The sequence below is a fragment of the Vitis riparia genome, chromosome 14 (genome assembly GCF_004353265.1).
Source record: "Vitis riparia cultivar Riparia Gloire de Montpellier isolate 1030 chromosome 14, EGFV_Vit.rip_1.0, whole genome shotgun sequence".
Lineage (NCBI taxonomy): Eukaryota > Viridiplantae > Streptophyta > Magnoliopsida > Vitales > Vitaceae > Vitis > Vitis riparia.
In genome coordinates, this window is record NC_048444.1 from 23,909,688 (window position 1) to 23,927,594 (window position 17,907).

The window sequence follows — 17,907 nt, forward strand, 5'->3', positions numbered from 1 at the left end:
ATCATACTTTATACCAAGTACTACTTTAGTAAAATTGGCAAACTTGGAATCATACTGGTGGTTTCTATGTTTGTTGAATTTCAATTACATTGAAATAATATCTATTCTGCTAACCGATTTACCAGATCAATTGCAACTGTTCTCATTGATGAAAGTTTCAATACTTCAAATTGTTCCTTATATAATCTGCTATATGTAATTGGATAAAAATTAAAAGACAAAAATTTTGAAAGATAAGTAAGAAAAAAGTCTACCTTTCTTTAGAATCCACTATATATCCCCAAAGAATTGATTACAATATTGGCTATGATTAAGTTATCAAATCAACCACAATTCACTATTACCTAAAGTAGCTCAATTAGAATCTCCTGTTGGTCAGTATAGACAACTTAATTACAACAACCCATATAGGAAAATATGTTCCTCTTTTAGTCTTCCTACACTTCTCAAATTGATGCTGAGGAGAATAGAGCATTAATTTTATAGCAATAAGATTTTGTGGAGGCTGAGGAACTGTTTTAATGAAGATATCAACAATCAACACCAAGGATTGTTTGATCTTTTGATTGTTGAAAAAGGCCAAACAAATAATTGTCCCAGAAACATGATTAGAAGTTGTGAAAATTGAAGAATGGATCAAAACCATATTCAGAAGTTGTCGAAAAACAGGTAGGAATGATCTGTAGAAGTTACTAAAAAATGGGATCAAAATCATGATTAGAAGTTGTCAAAAGAACGAAATGAAGGCAAACTCAGAAGTTAATCATAAAAAGGCTCAAAACCATGCTTTAATATCATATTAAGCTTCTAATTTGGGCTAAAAGTTTAAGCTTTTAGGTGACGAGTGAACCATATATCTTTAGGTCTTCATGTAGGCTCCATAAATAAGGAATAAATATGGATGAGGTTCCAACTTCCGACTAATAACCTTTCATAGATTAAAGCTATTTATCATCATGTGATGGTAAATAGTAGCTTAATAGAATATCCTACTGTTGGTAACTACATGCAGCTTATATGCATGAAGATATATTCCTGTTTTAGTCTTGATGTCATGAATGATAAGATTAATTTCTATGCTATATATAGTAAAGTACCAAGCTCATGTTAAAATTTTCCAAAATTTTCTTATCAGCTTTTTTTTTGTCTGCCCACAGTGGTGATCATGATATGGTATTCGATATAATGGGTATCCAAGATAGATAGCATAATATTTCTGATGATTGGAAACCCCATTAGTCAAGTTTCCAGGTAGGTATCTAAACTTTCAAAGAGCTATAAATTGCTTCTAATCAGAAACTCCACTGCTATATCTCACAGTTGTTTCCTTTTCCTTTTCCTTTTTTTTTTTTTCTCCATGCAGATTCATAGTTTATCTCTACTTTTTAGCCTTACATTTTCTCATGTGTAAGATGCCTTTTGAGATATTTATCTTGTTCTGATTCAATGAAAAGTAACTAAATATATTTAGTCCAATTTTATTTTTCTATTCAAATTAGGGATATGCATGTCAGGGTCAGTAATAAACTAAACATTAGTTGGTAGTCCATGTAACTGTGGAGGTCATTTTATAGTGATTGAGAGTGAGGCTAGCTGATGAGGCATAAACAAATTCTCAACTTTTATTTTAATGGAAGGTGATTCTCTCAAGTTGGTCACATGTAAGTGCCTATGCTAATTTTAATGCTTCTTTAATCTGCAAATCCAGGACCGTTTTTAGTGATAATATTTTTTTTGCTTTTGAAGATAACTTTTGTTCTTTACTTTCACTCATCACTTGTGGTCCATCTCTGAACCTCAACCTCGGGTTTGGTTTGCATGCCTTTACCATCCAATTTTGTTAGAGAATTCACTACATTGAAATCTGCAGTAGGTGGTAGCTCTTAGGGAAACCATGATCGGAGTGTGGTGTTTCAGAGGTGGATTGATGGATGAGGTGGTGGTAAGGTAATGCTGACTAGTGGTGCAAACGTAATAACAGGTAGATCCTGGGGAGTGTGTAGTCAATTTATAGATGTGGATGGTAAAAATTCACGGCAACCTCTCCGTTTAACCTCTTCGATTAAGCCCCTCTCTCTCTAATCCAAACACCTAATTGATACTACACATGCCTCACAAGAAACCTTGAAGAAGTTTTTCCCACATATGATATAAGCTTATGATGGATGCTTTGAATGACCATGAAATTAGGTGTTTTAAGAAATATAGAATATATAAAAAAAAAAAAAAAGCAGTATAAAAACTTACTAGGAGGTATGGTTGAGAAGAAGGTTCAGATGTGCCTTTAATTATAGTTGCAACTTGAGCTAATTAGAAGGCTAACCCATGTCAAACCCGCACAAAACCCAACCCGAGATTTGATTCTACTATTAATAGAGGTTTTAGCAATGTTTCTTACTACAAAAGGTCATCATGGACATGACAATGGCTTGGTTTAAGTCAATAGTAATCCGGTGAATTTATATTTAGATGGTTTGAGATCATATTAGATATTATTTGTCTTGTGGCTATAGATGTAAAACCAAGTGATCCATAATTGAGGAAGTTCCCTAATAAAATAAAAAATGATAATTGATATTGGCTATATTTTATTAGGATTGGTAACAGAATGTGTTTCGGATAGGCCTCTAGCTAGATGGATCTTTGTAACACATGGCCACAAGAGCACACATAAATTTGGTGATCCAAAACAGGGTTTGTTCAGCTACACTTGCATTTCAATCACTCTAAGCTACTGAACAAATTCCCTGGTAGGAGTTCTAGTGCAATAAGAAAAAAGTCACGATAAATGAAGATTGACGAGTCAGAACGAACCATATGCCTTTATAAACAACTGTTGGATGGTGGTGTCAAGATCATCCTTCCAGCGCCCCTCATCATCTGCCACTTCTACTCTCTCTAGCTTTGGTGTAGCCAGGAGGCCCTGAGAGAAAATTTTCATCTTGGGGATTTGGCAAGTGACGGAGCACCATTTCTTCTAATTTACAGAAAGTAATTTCATCTGTTTCTTCCCCTCCTTCATTGGTAACTACTTCTTCCATCATATCTCATCCTTCTATTTTGTGATTTTTGAGTTGCATCAGACTCTTAGCTATTGAGGGCAGGTAACAAATTTATTACAAGACCATATGTCTAGAGTTGCGAGATTCCGCAAGGACACTGAGGCTGGTACCAAATATAGCAAGTTGTTACAGTTCCATATTTGAATAGTCTCAAGATTTTGAAAATCAGGACCTAGCTTAGAGTTTTCCTGCCACAAATATGTCAGCTCAAGTAGATTTTGAAATGATTTTCTTCATCAACTAGTCCCTCAAGTTGGACCACCTCTTTCACAGAACCACAGCTTCTTGCTGGAGTGTAATATTCGAAGCATAACGGATGGAATGACAAACAAAATCTCTCTATATTCACACATATTTAGAACTCTTAGTCTGCAAAAGGACTCCACTGGAAATTGCCCTTGCCATAGTTCGGTGATAAAAATAGCCATCCGGTATCAATTCCTCCAAGTTAGGCCATGCAACCTGGGAAATGGCTCAAACAAAATAAGTTTTGTTTTTGTTGGGAAGATAAAGGGAGAGATCTAGAGTATTCACCTGCCCGTTAAAAGATTCCTCCACAATAATAACCACCACTCAACAATAATAACATAACAAAAATAAAGAATGATAATCAAGAACATTCAACCAAAAAAATGGGACACCAAATATACTGTGGAAAAACCCTTCAAATAGAGGTAAAAAACCACAGTGAAATTTTTTTCCACTTCAATAAAATGGAGATACAATAATTAAGTCCTCACTAGTTTCTCCACTTTTAAAACTTATATAAATATCTCAATGCTTGAGGTGAGAATCCATCATCCCATAAAACAATTAATAGAAAGAAATCAAGGAGAAAACATACCATAGAAATTCCCAAAACGGTTGATCAAGGAACCTATAACTTCATCCTTGAGCCCTAAAACAGTGCCCAAAAAACAACCATGATCTTCCCCTTCTCTCCTTAATACCAAAGCCCTAATGCTATTTACATATATATATATATATATATATTCGGGCTTAAAGAATACCCAAATATAAAATTGCTTAATATATGGGCTTGTGGGCTGGACAAACAAAATCCAACAATTTTGTCAATAAAGAAGTACAATTTTATTCCCCTGACCCAATTCTCCTAATAGATTTATTTCAAGAAATATATAAGAAATTCATTAGCTAAAATGATCTCCATTTTCATCAAGTTCCTATTTATGGGCTTGGAAATATGAAATAATAGTGGTAGGAGGAATCCTATGTGATCCCCTAAGGAAATTAATAATGATTGCCACAGTAATAAAGCTAATGTGACTGACTTTTTAATAATAGAGCACAAGTCCAAGGGTTTGGATTACCTCAAGTCCCGCAATCCTCAAGTAATTAAATCATGTTCTATTCAACAATAAATTATCAAACCTTTATGATTAGATGAGTCCCTCTTGTGCCCAAGAGGGGAAAAAAGTCAATTTGATCAGAGTAGTAGTGTAAATCTTACACTACATTCAGGATTATTTTCTACTATTCAAAGAGTTCGACATAAATTTTCCCAAGTTAATCATATTTATGTTTCCATATGCATGGTGCTGGCATATCATAAATTATTGATCTAAAATTTAAAGAAACTTGAAGAGATGAAGACAGGGCTCTTGCCTGTTGGGCCATGATAAGGGGCTGTTGTATGTTGGAGTTTCCCTCCAGATGTATTCCTTGGAATGTTGGAATTCTGTATCCACATAAGTTGACTTTAAAATATTTATCCACTCTAAGTTGTTTCAACAATGGCCATTCCAAAGTATGTATTCCTGGGTACTAGATGGTGAAGTGTCAGATTCTTCAGTTCAGGAAATACAAAACTAGGCATTGTCTCTATCCCATTTTCCTTTGCAACAATTTCCTCAACCCCACAACTTGACAACCACAGCAACTGAAGTCGCACGAGAACTAGACATGGTGTAATCGCATTGCTGAAGCAGCTCCCAATTCCACAATCTCAAGATCACAATCGCCTAAAAGAAAACAAATACAATACTATGAGTGGGAGTTCAAAATATGATCAAGCAGATTACATAAAATTTGTATTCACAAATAGCATCATTTTCAATTTATTCCAAAACTTCCCTTTAAGTTGATTGATTTATTAGCCAATAAAATAATCAATTCAACATGATAACAGTGAAATTGAAATCATGGTATTAAGCAATCAGAATGACACAACATCCTGGTATCCGGCATTGGCTTAGAGAAGGTTAGGCTACATCTCAGATTCAGGGTATTTACACATCCCAACATCAAAATATCACAAAGCATCTAGCATTGGAAAGCTCAATAACAGTGACATTCTATAATAAGAGACCATTCTCACTGGGTTTTTCACGTGATATACAATTCGAAGAACCTCTTATGTTTCTGAATAGAGCTTTCATATTTATTTCAAAATATACGAATAAAACATTCTGCAATAGCATTTCCTTGATCATAGGATAAATATTTCAGAAAAGAGTCACAAGCTTTCATTTTGATGGCTGCTAATAGGTATAACAATAACATGTTAAGTACGAATTGCAGTTGACTTTGATCTTAATGAATCAAACAAGATTGGCAGTGTCTCTCTGACAGCAACACTGTTTAACATTCACTGAAAGTGAAGAAAAGCTTAATACTCATCCTCTGCACCTATGAAATAGACAGTGAAGATGAAAGGTCCTACCATTATTGAAATACAAATGAATTAGAGGAGTCAATGCAGTGTCCAAATCCTGGAAATTCAGGCCACATTGAACATGAGAGTAGAAAAGGTGAGAATCAGTGAAGTTATGCATAATTAGTAGCTACATTCATTAGGAAAAAATTATAAATCAAGGGAAGTCCCAATAATTTGCAGTTGTGGGTTATTTGATGTTGACTGGGAGCACGGTTTTGACAATTGAACACTTAAAAATGAACCATGGTTCTGACTTGCTTTCAATTCCTTTGGTGAAAGAAATGTGCTTGGAATATGCCTCTGACTAGACTGATCTTTGTAACATTGGCCAGAGAGGCCCACCTTAATTTGGTGATTCAAGACAGGGGTTGTTCAGCTACACTTCAATTGCAATTATTCTAAGCTACTAAACAAATTTTATGCTAGGAAAAGCATCCATCTATAAATGGAACATAAAAAATTTCTACTGCACTACAAACAAGATCACCATAAAAGTTGAGGGACACAATGAAGATTGATGAATCAGCACATACCATGTGTTAAATAACAGGTGGATAGTGGTGTTAAGGTCATCCTTCCAATGCTCTTTATTATTTCCAACTTCTACTCTGTCTAGCCTTGGTGTAACCAAGAGGCCCTGAGAGAAAATTTTCATCTTAGGGCATTCTTCCACCACCACACGTTCCAAGACTGGGAATGATAATGAATAAACCCCTGAACAGAAGCTTGTGAGGTTTGGCAAACCACAAAGCTCCATCTCTTCCAATTTGCAGAAAGTAATTTCATCTCCTGCGTTCTCTCCTCCAATTGGCAAACCACAAAGCTCCATATCCGATCTACCTATTTTGAATATTTTGAGTTGCACCAGACTTTTAGCTATCAAGGGTGGTAGCAAATTTATCAGACTGCAACAGTAGGATATGTCTAGACTTGCTAGATTATGGAAAGACACTGAGGATGGCACCAAATTCATCAAGTTGTCACAATCCCATATTTTAAGAATCTCAAGATTTTGAAAATGAGGGCCTACATTAGAATTTTCCTTCCACAAATATTTCAGCTCAGGCAGATCAATCAACTCTAATTCCCTTAACCTTGCAAGTGCTCTGAAATGATTTTCCTCATCAACAAGTCCCTCAAGTTGGACTACCTCTTTCACTGAACCACAGCTTCTCACAGTGAGTTTTTCCAGCGTATGTAATCTTTGAAGCATAGAAGACGGAATGACAACCAAAATATCTCTATACTCACATATACTCAGAACCCTTAGTCTGCAAAAGGACTCCACTGGAAATTGCTCTTGCCATATTTCTATGATTCTACTGCCATCCAGTATCAATTCTTCCAACTAAGGGAATGCAACCTGGGAAATCTCAAACAAAATAAATATGTTCCATCAAATTTACAATTACTACATAAATAAAGTATCCATATCTACAAAGAATTACACTTCTATTCCCCTAATTCAAGCAAACAGTTTGACAAAATCAATACAATATGTTACTGATATTTGATCAAATTCCTGCAATAGATTCTTTGATGAAATATATAGAAAATTCATCAGCTAAAATGATCTCCATTTCATTAAGTTCCTATTAGCATATTTTATAGGTTTGGAAATATTAAATAATCATGGCACAGAAGTAATCTAATGCGATCCCCTAAGGAAATTAATAATGAATGCACAATTGATTTTATCTTATATTTTAGTCATAGAACATAAATCTAAGGCTTTGTGAACATTCTAGATCTTGCTTATAGAATATCTACAGGGGGTGAATAGGTAGTTCTTACTTTTTGGTCAAAAAATTTATTTTTAAAATTTCTCTTTAAGAATAAAAGATGATGGTTTACTTGGAAAAACACCCATAAAGTCTCCCAGAATGATGCGAGAGCACATACACCCCCAATAATTAAGCAAGAGGAGGGTAGAGGTAGCCCCTCATATAAGGCTCAACCAATGTTAGTAATTAGCTGATGTAGGATGTTAGACTTTCGTTTGCCCTATATCAGACACCTCAACTCAATAGTTGACGTTTATGTTGGCGAGCATGTGGTGAGTAAAGCCAAACCTCACTATGATACCAAATGATGTGGGACCACATACACTCCCAAAAGCTTAAGCTAATGGGAGATAGAGGTAGCCCCTAAAATAAGGCCTAACCAAATGTTAGTAATCTACCGATGTGGGACATTGAACATCTATCTGTCTTACATTAAACAGACTTTGCAGATGTAAAAAACACAATATCAAAGACCATAGAGCTACAATCCACTAAATACAAAGAAAAGGCACACAAATTTACCTGATGATTGCTATTCCCTGAGAATTACACCCCTGAACCTACACCTAATCACATATCCGTGATGCAACACCACTGGGAATCTCTCTCAACATCTTGAGGGGATGTGAATCTCTCTCATGAACCCAATAAAAAGAATCACAAACAATCTGAGAATTTTGGGTTAAGCGCAAAAGAATTGACCTAAAAGCTTAGGTACATAAGTTCTTAAGAGAACTCTCCCAATAGGCATTATTAGAGAAAAACTAATGGACTTGCAATTAATTTAGAAATCATATGTTATCGAAAAACAATTTAGGAAACTTAAGAATCGTACAAAGATGTTGGAAAGATTTCATATTTATTAAAAAAACAATTTAAGAAACTTAAGAATATTAATAAATTCGGAAAGATTTTCCTTTTTAAGTTCAAAAAGATTTAGAAACATTCTCCTTTTTAAATCCTTAAATTAAATTCCTTTCCGAATTTTTCAAAGATTTGGAAAGATTTTCCTTTTAAAATTTTCAAGTTAATTTTTTTTTGTAAATCGTTTTTCTTATTTGAAAAGATTTTCCTTTTTAAATTCTTAATTTAAAATTCTTTCCAAATTAATTTTATTCCCAATTTTCATATAAATCCACTCCGTCTTTTATGTCATTATTTGCAATTAACTCAATAATACTTACCTATTTAATTCCAAGTTAATTCTGCAGTAACATTGAATCTTCACAAAGAGTGTAGGTCATAGGAAAGTGCAAACAAGGATGGATAGAACAAAATTGTTAACTTAATCTAAAAAGTCTAATGCACTGTCAATTTGGATTACCTTAAGTCCCACAATCCTCAAGTACCTTAACAAACCTTTACAATTAGATGAAAAAAAAAATCAATTTGATCAAAGAATTAGTATAAGTCCTACCTTAAAATTTATGTGATCCTTAATATAAAATTTAAAGAAATTCAAAGAGATGAAGACTGAGGCTCTTGCCAATTAGACCAAGAAAAGGAGCCACTGAAAGTTGGAATTTTCCTCCAAAATGTACTCTTGGAATATTGGAATTATTTATTCAAATGCATGGACTCTAACATCCGTCCACCTTATGTTATTTCAACAGAAAAACACCATTCCAAAATATGTCTTCCTTATAGAAACTCTTGAGTAGAGTTAGACCATAAAGTTCATAAGAGTTTAGTTCAAGAGATACAAACCTAGGCCCTGTTTCTTTATTATATTTTCCTTCACAACAATATCCTCTTATGCCACAATTTGTATTAGAAAATGATTCAAATTCCTAATTAATATATATTCTTTTTTATAAAGAATATTAAATAAAATATTTACCATATTGATATGTTATTGTAATATTAGATTTCCTTATAGAAAGGGAAAAGTAGTGAAAAATATCTCTATAAATATTCTATGTTATGAGGAGAAAAAGTTATAAGATGAAGATGTATTTATGAAGGCTGCGTATTAGATAGAGATGTAAGGAAGAATGGGGGACATTTGTGAGCCCTCAATGGTAGATATATCTATTTTTCTATATTCTATAATATTTTCTATAATATAGTAGAATGCATTTTCTATGATATAGTGGAATGATTCTCTCTTATCTATCATTTGTATGTGGATGTAGGCATGGTTGATTGAGTCATATTTGAGTCATATTAAAACCTCCAGTATCTTTATGAGTTGATTGTTTTTCTTTGTGTTCTTGCAGTAATATATATGTTAACCTCAAAGTTTCTGTCTATGCAACAAGTGTAGCAAAGCTCAACTAGAGATTTCTAAAGAGCCAAAGGTAACAAAACACAAAAGAGAATTACAAAAGAAATTTTAATTGATGGTGAAGTCAATTATTCTCTCATTGGAATGTGATATAGGAAACATGGATTTTGTTATTTGGAACAAATGTAGTTTCTCTTATATACTTATCACATCTTGAAAAATGAAAATTGCGAAGTGGTAGAAATTGCAAGTCATGTGCACTAAAAGCTTGTATCATAGAAAATTGGAAGATTGACTTTATGAAATTTGATCTAAAGTAGAGATTATTGGATAGTATCTTAAATTTCTAATTGGAATATAATCCTTTTGATAGAGAATAATGTATAAAATAATTTCAATCTTGATTGTCATTAGAATATTAGATTTCCTTGTAAAATAGAGAAAGTTCTTAGGAATATATCAGTCAATATTATGGGTTATAAAAGGAAAAAGTACTTATGACATGCATAGAGACATATTTGTGAAGACTAAATGTATCAGATAGAGGTATGAGTAAGAATGGGAGACACCTAGTGAAGATTTGGCTTACGATTCAAGATATAGATACAAAGTGTAAGGAAATATGAGATCTTTTATGGTTCTATGGTTGTATCTATTTTTCTATCCTCTATAATATTTTCTATGATATAGTGGAATAATCATCTTTCATCCAATAATTTAAATACGGTTAAGTGAAAGATATTAAAATGTCATGTAGCTTTGTATAATGATTGTTAGCCTTAAAGACTTCTAGTCAACAACAATTTGACACCCACAACTACTAAAGTTGCACAAGATGTCTAACTAAAGAGGCTAGAAAAAGGATTTTAGACTATCACAATTATCAACTTCTAGTAATTGTAAGTTTTGAAAGCTAAGAAGTCCATAGGGATCCTTATTCCATTTTTTCCTAACTTTTGGTATATATCTCCTAGAATCAAGTCATGCAGTTAGCTACGTGAACATTACAACTTCATTCACATTTATCCATTTCATATAAAAAACCTCTTCTTATGAGTTACAATCCACTCGTTCCAAAAACTGTAGACTTTGTAAACTTTTCATAATCCTAAATGGAAAAATATTCACTACTTCTTCATAGGATATTTGTAACAAGTCACTCTTAACTATGCAGATATTATCCACTTTAAGCTTAAGGAGCCCTCATGACTTTAAATGGAAAAATATTCACTACTTCTTCATAGGATATTTGTAACAAGTCACTCTTAACTATGTAGATATTATCCACTTTAAGCCTAAGGAGCCCTCATGACTTTAAAACGTGTCTACATGGTTAAGAGAAACTCATACATATATAAAACTAAGAACTTTTTCCCCCTATCTGATACGGGATATCACAATCAACACCCCCCATCCTCCCTTGCCCCATGCACCCCCCCACCCTAATGCGGACACAATGTCCTTATTATGTTCCATAGGATTACAAAGCCAAATAGACATACACCCCTTGTAAGGCCAAACAAACTCTCACACCAGGGTCAAGGATTGACTCTGATGCTATTAGTCATGACCCACTCTTAATTGTGTAGATATTGTTCCTTCTGGGCCTAATGACCTCTTACAATTTTAAAACACGTCTATATGATTAAGAGGAACTCATACATAAATAGTGCCAAAAACTTTTTCCGCTATCTAATGTGGGATATCACAATACACGGTTGAGAGCGGGTTGTTGCAAAATTACGTTCACCTCTTTTAGTTTGGGAAAGGAATCTTGAGGAAGTGTTTTTACCATATCTTTTGTACATGATCCAGGCCCAATATATTTAATGACTCCAAGCTAGGGAATGCAACTGCATAATTCATTCCATCATTTTGTGATCTTATATATTCTTAATAATCGAGATAAGAACACAAAGGACACGCAAGAGTCATGAGAAAAATACTCACGTTTACAATCAGCCAAAATTGAGCAAAGAAAAGAAAATTTCATTGTTTAAAACCAATAGAACTTATAAAGAGAATTCCAATTGCTTCTTAATATATTTTGCCTTTTACCTATCAAAAAATAATAAATAAAGAGAATTCCGGTCAGAAAATAGCAGAACTTGGATGAAATTCATTTAAAAATAAATAGAATAGTGCATGATATTTAAAGCGTTCCAAATGCGAGATTCAATCTAGATTTTTGTTCTTTTCCTACAATAATTTGATTCTGAACAGTGCTAAAAGGAAAATTAAAATTATAACAAGTAAAAAGAAAAGGATTCTGAGAGATTTACTGACCCTTTCATTGAAGAGCATTTCAAAAGGGATATATCAAGGTCTGCATGGTCAAGCTTTTGGAGAGTATGATATCCAGGAGAGAAACTTGTCAGCCTGGGCAAATATTCCAGTGAAATATGGGTTAATTTAGGAAATATGATATTGCCTATAGAACCTGAGGCCATAGAAGAAGGGAAAGCATATCTGAAGCTGTCACATTCACACACTTCCAACCATTTCAGGTTTTGGAAGCACAAAATTTGTCGAGGGTCTTTGTTCCATATATGGCTCAACTTAGGTAAACCAATCAAACACATTTCTTCTAACTTGGGGAGGAACCCAACATGTCCACCATCAACATTTAGCCCTTCAAGATCAAATATTTCTTCTAGTTGATTACAGTTTTCCACTTTTAGTACTTCCAAATTCTGTAAGCTTTGGAACAAACTGGATGGGAATACTTTCAATAGTGACATGCAATTCTGCATCATTAGAGACCAGAGATTGCCGAAAGAAAGCGAAAGTTGGCCATTCCATACCTCCTATAGCATGAGAACCTCCAAGAGCATAAGAACACTGATGTATTACATTATATGCATGAAATTGCAATAAATATATACTGAAAATAAATACAATCCAATGCATGATAATATATAACTTCATTCGATTTAAGATCATCTAACTGAAGTTGCATATGTGTGGCATTAATCTTCCATTGGATGGGGTCAACCCATCCAAAGTTCAATTGACTAAGCAGGATAGATTGGTAAGGACTAGATTTCATCTGGATATAGCGCCAAAACAACCTCATAGGCTCTGTTTGGATAGGGGATATTTTATCTTGCTGGTGCATTCTTGTCAGAAGAGGGATTAAAAATGAAAGGTTTTGGTATTTAAATGAAGAGAGACTTGCTGACTTGAATCAATTAAGTGGGTAGTCTTCAAATACTTAGCCAAGAGTAGCATTATTTAAATTGAAGTGATTAAGAAAACAAGTAGCAAGAAAGGATTATCAAGGTTTGACATACCGCTTGGTTGAAAAGTGATGTACTACGACCAGCAATTGTGCTTACAGGCTTGGAAAGCATCAGGTTCTCCTCAAAGCAGAAATTAACGAGCTTGGGTAAGTCCTGTAACGTCAAGTATCTCAATTCAGGGAACAAAGGCACATTAACAGCATCATCCCCATCTTTTATTTCTTTCCTTCCTTGGGGAACAATCTCACCCATACTCTTGCATCTAGTCATTGTTAGTTCTTTGAGTCGTGAAAGGCCTCTAGCCATAGACAATGAGAAGAGAAATTTCAAGCTATCACAATCTTCCACTTCTACTTTTCTCAAGAAACCAAAGGACCCTGATGGAAATTGGCCATGGCATACTTCTTGCAACTTAATCAGCTGTCTGAGAAACAATGTCTCCATCACAGGAAAGGCATGATGTGATGGAGTCAGATCCATCGAGTTCATGATAGATCGAATCTCTGGACTGCTTTCAACATTAAGATGCTTTAATTTAAGAAAGCCCTGCCTATCTAATTTGGAAAGAATATTAGTAGTGCCACGCAAGTGTAGATCTTCGGTTCTCTCAACAACTTGCTTATACCTTCCACCAGATGAAGGCTTGTATTGAACTCGTTGAGCTTCAATGTTTTATTGGTTTCACAGTTTTCTTCCCAGCTCCAGACATCACCTACAAATATTCTATATTTCATCAAATTATCAAAGACTATGTCTTTTGGAAACAACTTGGCATCTGGTATTTGTATGTCTAAAGTGGTTAAATAAGACAAATGCTTCAACTCAGCAAGGTAAGCATTACTCTTTCCTTCCACCTCCCATTGAGTATAGCTATTTTCCATATACAAATCCTCTAACTGGGACAAACTTGATATGACATCTGGTGGAATTACTTTTAGTTTGGAAGAACCCTTCAAATCCAACAGCCTTAGATGAGTCAACTGTGATAATTCTCTGGGCAACTGTTCAATATCAGAATCCATGAGGCTAAGAATTTCTAATTTCTTTAGCTCTGCAATTATAGTAATGTCTCCCAACTTGCATGCATCCAAACACAATGTTCGAAGATTTGCAAGGCAGTGAAGTGATGAGGGTAGTGATGGAAGATGCATATTAGTGAAGTCTAATACTTTGAGTTGTTTCATTCCTTCAAAAAACGTGTTTGGGATTTTCAGAGACGAATTGTGGTTTGAATAACATTCAAAAAGTTCAAGCTTTGGACATACCAGCCCTTCTGGAAGTTCACGAATATCACAGCAGTCCAGATATATCATGGTGAACTTTTGGAGTTCATCCATATTTGGCCATTCTTCCATTCTAACATCTGCCTGGAATGTAAACACATGATGCTCCTTGGATGCAATTTCTAAGGCAACATTCTAAACAACATCATGCATTCTAAAAACTGCGTTATAGTGTGTTTCTAATAACAAATTTGAGGCTTTGAGGTTGTCAACCAATGTCTCTATTCTATTTTTTGCTTCCTCCAATGTATTAGTTCCTTGAAATAATCGCAGACCCATACCATATTTCAACAAGTCCCTAATATCAATATAATTAGAAAATAGACCACAAAGCAAGAACAATGACTTCACTTCATCTCCCTCCAAGTGTTTGTAGCTCAACTTCAGAGTTGAGTATACCTTTGTTCCCATTGCTGTTATGTTTGTAGAGGTTTGCGTTTTCAGTTGTTTCAGGGCATCCTTCCAAATAGACACATTCTTGTTTTTCAATGCCTTTGCCACTGTTACTATTGCAATTGGCAAACCCGCGCATTCTTTTGCTACATCAGTTGCTATAGGTAGCAAATCTGGATTCTCAATGGAATCTCCCACCATATTCTTAAATAAAATCCATGCTTCATCTCCTTGTAAATGTTCAACTCCAAAATCCTTTTGAGTACTCATCTCATTTGATAAGACGTGTTTATTTCTAGAAGTTAGCACTAATTTGCATCCCTTGTGGTTGTCTGGAGAAGGAATTCTTATTTTCTCCAACTCAAATTCCGCCCAAATATCATCCAAGATAATGAGGATGGTCTTCTCTTCGTTGATCCTCCGATGTAGTCGAGCTGCTCTTCCCTGTTCACTCTCCTCAAATTTCATACCTAGCATGTCTGCAATTTCTCCTTGAATTCTTCTGAAGTCTGGAGTCTGGAACACAGATGTCATGACCACCTTGTCGAATAGCTTCTCTTGCGCAGCTTGTTCAGCCACTTGTTTCACCAACATTGTCTTCCCGACGCCACCCATTCCCCATATCCCGATTGTGTTGATATCAGCATCCCTTAAGGCCTTCATAACTTCATTCAAAGTCAACATTCTAGATTCTAAAGCTTTGCAAGCTTTGGGAGGTGCAGACCCTATCTCTAGCAGAGGGGGACGATAGGATACCCTCTCAAATTGGCCATCTCCATGGATTTCAACAGCAACCCCTGCCTTCTTCCTTGCTTCCTTGCTTAGCTGGTACCGGGACTTCAAATTAGGGCACAACCCATTGAAACAAGTCTTCTGTGCTTCCTTCTCTTCTTCTAGGAATTTGCAAGCAACTTGTATGAACCCATCAGCACGTGTAAACCACTTGCAAACATCATCCTCGATTTTATGTCCCTTCCTAATAGCTTCATCCACAGAATGCTGCTGCCTAGCCCTGGCATCCCTCAGCTTGGCAACCTGTTGAGAGAGGTCCTCAACGTTGGTGCGGTAGTTAAACAAGTGACCCAACTGACGTCCAACTGGAGCGACCAGGTACTCTGAAACTTTTGCTGCAACCGAAACAACAATTTCTACCATTTTCTACTTGGGATTCTTTTTTTTTTTTCCCCTCTTTTGGACCACAAATGACAGAAAACAAAAAACACCAGGGGTAAAGCAACCACAGGCTGCCAGATATGGGAATCAGTATTGCCAAGACCGAAATTAAGGAAATTGAGACTTTTATCAGGAAAAGGAGCAGAGCGAGAACCACATCAGAAAAATGATAATGAAAATGGTGTTTGGGGAGTGAAGCAAGGATAGTGAAGCTGAATATAAGATCAATAAGGACTGAGAATGAATAGGGCTGGTGAGAAAGAAAACAAGAAAATGAAAGGCAGTCACCACAATCAGAGGAGAAGAGAGTTCTCTGCAGCAAGATGAAAATGAAAATGGAAAATGGAAAATGGAAAATGGAAATGGAGAATAGGAGTTGCAGGGTAGAGGGTCAGGAAAGAAAGGTCAAACCATTTCCTATCATTAAAAGTTCAACCTGAAACCAAATCCGCTCTTGGATTGTGTTTTCATTGGTCGGGTCAAGGCGTGCTTTAAAGTTTGTATGACAAAGAAAAAACAGAAAGGAAAAATTATTGGATCTGTCACAATGACTTTAAAAGGCATGACTCTTATAAAGGATGATAGAAAAGGAAAAAATTTTCCTTAAAGTCCATTAGCCAAATAACATGTTAAGATTCCAAAAATATCCTTTAATTAAAATAATATAGATAATAAAAAATAAAAAATAAAATAAAAAGAAAAAAAGAAAAAAAAAAAAGAAAAAGAAAAAAAGAAAGCGTTGGTTCATGCACCCCATATTAGATGTAATCACCAGATAATTTTTAAACCAAATTGTGATTTTTAACCCCTTTTAGATTGGAATGTATGTATAATTTGGTATCCAAAACCAAAATGTTTTTGTACCCACATCTCAAGTGTTTTTGCAGACATTTTCTATTTTTACCTTTATTTAAAAAAAATTCATGTTCCATAATTATATAAGAAGAATATCAATTTTTTTTCAATTTTAAATTAATAAATCATATTTTTGCGATGAGTTTGACGAAGATTAAGGGCCCGTTTGGTGGTGTTTTTAAAATTATTTTTAAAATAAAGAACCAAAAACAGTTTTTTTAGAATTTTTAAAAAATTAGAGCATTTGACAAGATGTTTTAAAAAATAGATTTTTAAAACAAAAAACAAAGAACTTGTTTGAATGAAAGAATTTGTATTGTTTTTAAAGATAATGTATTACTTTTATTTTATAAAAATTTTATAAAATTAATTTATAATAATATGAAATCAAATTCAAATTAAGTCTTATTAAAAATAAAAATTAAATTTACAATTATATATGAGTTAAAGATAAATAATTTTTTAAAATTATGAAACAAATTTCTTATTGTAGTGAAATAAAAATTTCTATAAGATAAAAATAATTTTAATATTCATTTTTAATATAAGTCAAATAAGTACTTTAATTAATTTTTTTAAAATTTTTTTTATTTGATCATGATTTCTCATTCTCTTTTTTAGAAACTTTTTTTTAAGTTAAAAGAATAAAAAATAAAGTTTTTAAATGTTTTGTAAAATTAAGGATATTTGGTAAGTTATTTTTATAAAAGGATTTTAAAAATAAAAAGCAAAAAGACTTGTTCCAATAAATTGTTTTGATTTTGTAAAAAAAATTTAAATTCAATTTATATAATATTAATTAATTAAATTTAATTGAAGTCTTATTGAAAATAAAAATAATTTTGTAATTACAAATAAATGAAAAATATATAGTTTTTACTAAAACATAAATAGTAATGTTATAATAAAATCATAAATTATATTTTTAGTAGAAAATATACTATTTTATTATATGTTAGAAAAATGATATTTTACAATAATCATAAATTTATGGCATTAATGAGTTTATTATTTAATTTTTTTCATTATTTTTAGAAATTAATAAACTTGTTAATAAATCAAATGCATTAAGTCTTGTTTAATTTGGAGTTAATTTGCCTAGTGAAAAAAAAATGAAAAATAATAATTCTATGTAGAAGATAAATAATAGAGTGTATGTGTTTTTCTATTATTTTTAAAAATCGGCGGAAACAACTTTTACTTGTTTTCTA

General features: G+C 33.6%; 2 protein-coding genes across 8 annotated transcripts in view; one reads left to right on the forward strand and one right to left on the reverse strand.

Annotated features, from left to right (window-relative positions):
- LOC117930145 (putative disease resistance protein At4g10780) overlaps positions 1-1,658 on the forward strand; it is a 74,477-nt gene extending 72,819 nt beyond the window's left edge. For all 5 annotated transcript variants that reach the window (XM_034850625.1, XM_034850623.1, XM_034850620.1 and 2 more), the window contains 2 exons: positions 1,158-1,251; positions 1,364-1,658. The gene's annotated coding sequence lies outside the window, so the exon portion shown is untranslated. The remainder of the gene's footprint in view (positions 1-1,157; positions 1,252-1,363) is intronic.
- Positions 1,659-4,689: 3,031 nt separating this feature from the next.
- On the reverse strand, positions 4,690-16,306 carry LOC117930144 (disease resistance protein At4g27190-like). Of its 3 annotated transcripts, XM_034850617.1 has the most exons (4): positions 13,044-16,306; positions 12,037-12,557; positions 6,273-7,102; positions 4,690-5,044 (listed from the first exon to the last, which is right to left on the reverse strand). In XM_034850617.1, the coding sequence occupies exon 1, from the start codon at positions 15,821-15,823 to the stop codon at positions 14,411-14,413; it is 1,413 nt and encodes a 470-aa protein (XP_034706508.1). In that variant the 5' UTR covers positions 15,824-16,306; the 3' UTR covers positions 4,690-5,044; positions 6,273-7,102; positions 12,037-12,557; positions 13,044-14,410. The 3 variants fall into 3 exon arrangements, with proteins under 3 accessions (XP_034706508.1, XP_034706509.1, XP_034706510.1); XM_034850618.1 differs by lacking the exon at positions 6,273-7,102; XM_034850619.1 differs by lacking the exons at positions 4,690-5,044; positions 6,273-7,102 and having other exon boundaries at positions 12,542-12,572.
- Positions 16,307-17,907: the final 1,601 nt, after the last annotated feature.

What these genes read in the sequence shown, in the direction of transcription:
- LOC117930144 (XM_034850618.1), bottom strand. Translation starts at nt 15,823, where the DNA reads ATGGTAGAAATTGTTGTTTCGGTTGCAGCAAAAGTTTCAGAGTACCTG.